The following is a 6,050-nucleotide window of genomic DNA, read 5'->3' as shown; positions in this document are numbered from 1 at the left end:
TAGGCATAGCATAATTATAGGGCTGGGTTAAAATATCGATTCATCAATGCACTGCAATTTATTTGTTCTCGCTTCAGATTTTTTTTTTTAAATTGATTATTTCCATTCAAAAAAAAAGAAGCATACTCAGTCATTGTAATCTAGAAGCGAGTATGCCTAAATGTACATGCCTTTTACATTTGACCATGTTATGATTACCGTATTTTCCGCACTATAAGGTGCACCGGAGTATAAGCCGCAGCAGCTAAATTTAATGATGTGTACGCCGCACTGGACTATAAGCCGCAGGTGTTTTAATGTTTAATTACCATTGGGGCTGGCCCGAATGCCATACTCGTTCCAGAAAAAAACACCATCGAAAGCAACATTAATAATCCCTATATACTCCCTGGAACCGATTTTGACAGTATCTGCAAATTTTGTTGAAGATTTAATAGCTTTTGAACGTCAATTAGTAGGCCTAAGTAGGTTGAAGTTCCTTAGTTTTTCCCTGTGAAAGCGAACAGCTGTTGTTCCGTTCCAAATCAGCTGTCCTCTGCCATCTCAGCCCTTATGGGAGCTTTTCAATTCATCCTGGAGCGTGCATCTTTTCAGGGCAATTTGTACAATAAATCCATAACAAATACTGAATATGATTGTCTTGTGTGTCCATTTTATATCCATTATATTGACCGGGTATTCCCAAGACGCTCACGCTGTGCAGCAAGCCAGTCACAGTTGATTGGCGCGGCGCTGTACAGCGAACGTAAACAACTAAGCTAAGGTTAGCATTTCGCTAAGTATTACTTTTCCACCCGAGATCCGCTAATGTTGTGTTATAAAGTAAAGGGAAACAAGATATCTATTCTTCCTCCACCTCTCTCGCTTCTCTGCTTGTGTGTCGCTGACGCTTATAATTTGCCCCCTCGCTCTGGTAACGTCACGTACGTGAAAAAATAAAAAAAAACGAAGCTCCGAATACTGATTTAAGCTTCAAATAAAAAAAATCGAGCGAGTATTCGAATAATTGGGCCAGCCCTAATTACCATATGTAAGGGTTCGTGCACAGAGGGGATTGTCGGGAAAGAGATGGCTGTCTCGCTCTCGTTATGTCTGTCTTGCTCTCGTTCTGTCTCTCGTACCATCTCGGTTCCACTTTTACTTTTGCTCGCTACCTGTCTCACCCTTTCCGGCCTCAGCCGGAGCCCGACGCTTAAAGGAGGGGGGGCACGAAAATTACGGTATTACTTTTATGCTGCAAGTTTAGCTCAGGAACAATACTATACAATGGTGTATTCCTTTTTGCCAGTTAAAGCACAATGAAATGGTTAATTCATTATGAAATGGTTAATTCTAAATAATATTTAGCTGTTTTTGTCATCCGCACGCATTATTGAATCGATATCGAAGCAATTGGATTATATCGAATTATCGAAATCGAATCGAATAAAGACCTAAAGAATCAAATTGAATTGTGAGGTACCTGGCAATACCAAGCCCTATAATAATGGACTTTTTCTTCACTGAATATTCAGATATTCGTTTGAAAAATGCTGCAACATGTCTAGTTATGATGTATCTTATTAGGTCAGGTAATGAGAATGTCCCCCAAGTCTGACTAAAGAGTTGAAACACAAACCTTCCACAGGAGAAGCAGACTTTGACCGGTAGAGGGACAAGGCCGTTGGAGTCCAGCTCATGCTGTGGCCTCCTGAACGGCCTGCCAAGCAGTTCCTCTTTTTTCCTCCTTTTGCTGCTACCTACAGATGCCAGGCAAAGAAATAAAGACATTCATAGGTTTGCTCAACTACAATGTTCACAACTGATTAGGTTTAAGATTTAAGTTCCCACGTGTAATATCGTGGGAGTGATCTTACACATATTGCTCCTTTGCAGTATGTGTAACATCGTGAGAGTGATCTTACACATGTTGCTCCTGTGCAATATCATAGGATCTCACTGGCTCAATTAAAGAGCGTGAATATCTAGGCATTATTTTACCATGTTGTAAAAACCTACCTATCCAGTGCATGTGAGACATAAGTAACACTGGTGAATACTTTCCACAAAATATTCTAGATCTGTGAAGACTGCGGTGTTGGCGAGTGTACCTGGAAGTGCGGTGGTGCAGGTCAGCTCATTAGGCAGTTGGAACTGCGTGGGGTTCCTCTCCATGGCAGCAGCGATCAGCAGCTGGAAGGGTCTTCAGGAGGCGCGGTGCCGGGGCCAGATTGGAGGAGCCCTCCAGCTCTGAGCCCAGCGCCTCCTCCTCGGCCTCCGCCTCCTCCTCGCCGTCGTTCTGGTCCTCAGACGGCGTGGGCGTGGACGAACTGTTTGAGGTGGGCGTGCCTGGACGACTGCTGGGTCTGCTGCTGCTCCGGCGGTCCAGCAGGCGGACCTGGGCCACCCTCAGGCCGGGCCCCGCGGCGCCGGCCCCGGGCGGCAGGCCGTCCAGACGCAGGGCGCCGGGGTTGAGCTCCAGCTCCACGGCCGGCGACGCTGCACGCTTCGACACCAGCTTGTCCGGCAGGCCGTTGGTCTGGTCGGACTTCTGCTCCCGCTTCTGGGGAAGAAGGAACAGGAAGAGGAAAAGAAAAGGAAAATCATAAAAATCAAGTCCTGAAGGATCAACACTAAGGCCCCCTATGTTTAGTCACATTGCTGATATCCTGAAACTTGGATGTGTGTTTGCACAACTGGAAGAAATAGCAGATGGGGAAAGTTGGTCACCTTTTTTCGAACATTACAACGATGACACATCCATTCCCCAGGTGGCAGCATTTCTTCGCTCAACGGAGGGTTGCTGCAACACAGAATCACCATAAGTTACAAACCATGTAGTAACAAGACAGCCATGTTGAACGCATGTAGAATACATTTAAATACTTTAACACAATGTAACACCCAGTTAATATGTAGTAAGGAACATTCATTTAATGGTGCCTACATTTTCCATTGCCATCCCAGAAAAGATATATTTTACCTTAAAAACAGCCATTACTAAGACCCAAACTATTATTTGGAGAACCAATATGGTTGTATGCCATCTGAACCCAGCTACTCCTGCTATCTGATGCTTTAGCTCCATCTAGTGGTCAAAGATAATAGGTATAAAATAATATAAACGTCAAGTATGTATGTTTTACATCAGTGGTCACTTCGATGAACAACCCAGAGAAATATCTAGAAGTGACAATAGTTGACAATATAAAGCTGAATTAACTTGCTTTGACACCCTTATCTAGTCAAATATTCAAATGCAAATGCAAAGAAACCATAATGTGTTAAGAGTGCGACGGGTCTTCCCCAATACCAATATAAAGCAGAACGTAATCAACTACCGTGACAGGAATAATTTCTGCCCACTTCCTGTAGTTAGTGCAATGGACATGAATGCAGTGTGCTTTATTAAACACCACGGAAATCAATGAGCACGAACAAGCATAATCAACAGTATTATTGCATAAAACGACTACTTTACGAAACATTTCATAACACAACAACTAAGCGACTGACATTATGAACAGCTTCATTGCAAACGTTAGATAAGGTTGGTAAGATGGCGCTGGAATGAACAAAAAAATGTCAGTGAGGTCGCCATATTGTAAACAGAGCGCAGAGCGGTAGCCATGGCTCCGTGTTCACCAGGCAGCAATTCTCGCTCTCGAGCGGAATGAGTTCCGCCGACAGACCGCGAGAGCTGGATGAGTTCAGCCGACAGACCGCGAGAGCTGCATTCTGACACAGAACATTCCGCGGCAAATTTTAATCAATTTCCCAAAGTCAAGCTATTAAGTAGAAACACAGCATAAGTGTGCTTCCCCTAGCCTTTAAATCGTAAGAAACTGATTAACGTATACCCCACGTATAACCTGACAGCAGCTTCTCATGCTAAAGGTGTTGGTACACTTAGTTCTCGTGCATGTCAATCCTTTCTCCTGCCTCCCCAATACCTTAAACGGGGTTCCTTCACATGGTGTCCATCAAACAAAATGAATATAATGCAAAGCTATGCCTACATATAGCATGGCCAAGTGGGAAACGACTAGCTGTCCTTTTGTGCTGACCGATTGCAGAAGGCGGTTTGTTCAGAGGAAATGGCTTTAGCACTCTGCCAATAGGTGTTGCATGCAGACCCTACCAGCACTGGAGGTGGAAGGCCGCAGGGCAGTGGTCGCAGCACAGGAGGTCTCCCCTTCCCTACAGCTATCGCAGGTGTCGTGGTTGGTGGCCCTGCCACTTCTCCGTGCGTCCCTCACATACTTGCGACTCCTCTGTCCGGTTCTTCGGACTTCGGGGGTGCCAGCAGCGTCTGGATTGCTGTAAAAGTGTATGTCTGTGAATCAAGCTAACCAGCCCACCACAATGCGCACAGTAACAGCATGCTCATAGTACAGTGCATTAGGGTTTGCTTATTGAATTGTACTAGTTTACACTATTAATGACGCGATCTCAGCGTAGTGTCAAAGACTAATGAGCATTTTACCCAATATGGTCATACGTTAGCGGTATGAGGCTAGCCAAAAAGGCCTCCCAGCTCCACAACCTACCTCCATTAAGCCCCCAGAGGTATCCAAGTCGTAGACAATCGTTGGGGTCTCCATTTTGTCCCACATTCATCCAGGAGTCGACGTATCAAAACGACTTTTCAGTACAAATGACAGAGCACAGAATGATACAAGCGGGTCCCGAAATGCCGTCCTTTCACTAGTATCTATGCCTGAGATTGGTTCACCATCCAACGCTCTAACGCTAGCGAGCTACCATCTAACGCTAGCGAGCTAACGCCGCTAACGACGGAGGCAAAGCGTCCACCACTCAAGGTTGTGAAGCTACAGCGATCAAGCTGAGCCTGCGAGCCCTTCTTAGACAAATGCAAATGTTTAAGGAGATATATCTACCTAGCAGCAGTCCTCGGGGAAACGTGTCGTTCCTGTCTACAATGCACTGTACCCAATGAAAGCGGATAGCCCCCAAATTAATGTGCGGCCTAGCTGGCCAGCCATGATTCTTGTTTCTGCTCCTGCAAAAAAGAGGCTTGTAAATCTGCAAACCCGTCCGTTTTCATGGTCCACAGGAGACGGTAGGGGAAATAGGACAGCCAATTCGGCCTCGCGTGGTCCAATGCACTGCTAACCAAGTGCCTGTCGACGATTTTGTCCGCAAAAGGTATCTTGATATATGAATCAGTTGCTGTTATTGTTGTGAAAAATCCTGTGCATCAACACTGGCTACAAGCAACATCCTCTCCGAGTTGGCGCAACCGCGAACCGCCGGATGCGCATGCGTATTAGTAAGACGCGAAACATTCGGATAGAAATCGGATATGCACTAAGAGCACTACTTGGTTTAATGCAGATGATTGAATCTGAGAAACAAATGCTCAAGCTATTTATAAACGGGGTCATCCCCGAAGACCTGTGTGGTTGATCGGATGGTCGTTTTAGCATCCACATATAAACAATCTAGGTGGTTGAACATCTCTTGCTGATGGCGGTATGTCATTGGTCTTGCTAGTGGCGCCTGGGAGCTTGTAGCCATGGCTCACTCAGATTTCTATTCTTGGCCAGCAGAGGGGACCATTTATGTGTTCTCGCGGAGGCTAATATCTCAAATGCGTATTCGTATGAGTTTCGTTGTCCGCGTGCACGATAAAGATTAGACTCAGGCTATGAAACCCATTGTACCCCCCCCCCCCCCCCAACACACACACACAGTCACACACACGTATTTAGGAGTAACCGCTTTATATTTAAAGAGATACCTTATTTGTTGAATGAATCATATGATATCATGATCACATTACACCATTCCTTACATCCTCGGATACAAAAGTTAACTAATTGGTTCATGACAAACAGACTCAACTGGTGCAAAATTCAGTGTAAATAACTATACGTCTACTATTATAATCCTCCGTCCAGTCGAGGCAATTAACGGAATTAGTATTGCAAAATCTGGAAGTTATGGATACAACTTCCATGGGTGATTCCTGAATGTTTTTTTTAGGCGGCACAGGGACGACCAAGAACCAAAACACACACACACACACCACACACACACACACACAC

The 6,050-nt window shown here is 45.1% G+C and overlaps 1 protein-coding gene across 1 annotated transcript; it reads right to left on the bottom strand.

Annotated features, from left to right (window-relative positions):
* Positions 1-1,223: 1,223 nt before the first annotated feature.
* On the bottom strand, positions 1,224-4,169 carry LOC130406447 (PHD finger protein 12-like). The gene is made up of 4 exons (XM_056612032.1): positions 4,121-4,169; positions 2,710-2,782; positions 2,091-2,542; positions 1,224-1,739 (listed from the first exon to the last, which is right to left on the bottom strand). The coding sequence occupies exons 2-3, from the start codon at positions 2,758-2,760 to the stop codon at positions 2,120-2,122; spliced, it is 474 nt and encodes a 157-aa protein (XP_056468007.1). The 5' UTR covers positions 2,761-2,782; positions 4,121-4,169; the 3' UTR covers positions 1,224-1,739; positions 2,091-2,119.
* Between the last annotated feature and the right edge of the window lie 1,881 nt (positions 4,170-6,050).

This window comes from Gadus chalcogrammus, chromosome 16, assembly GCF_026213295.1.
Source record: "Gadus chalcogrammus isolate NIFS_2021 chromosome 16, NIFS_Gcha_1.0, whole genome shotgun sequence".
Taxonomy (NCBI): domain Eukaryota; kingdom Metazoa; phylum Chordata; class Actinopteri; order Gadiformes; family Gadidae; genus Gadus; species Gadus chalcogrammus.
Note: the sequence above shows the minus strand (reverse complement) of the source record. Positions and strands in the feature narration are given on the sequence as shown.

Coding starts and splice junctions, on each gene's coding strand:
- LOC130406447 (XM_056612032.1), bottom strand. CDS start 2,760: ATGCTGCCACCTGGGGAATGGATGTGTCATCGTTGTAATGTTCGAAAA. Junction 2,543..2,709: donor GTTGTAATGTTCGAAAAAAG/GTGACCAACTTT, acceptor CTTCTTCCCCAG/AAGCGGGAGCAGAAGTCCGA.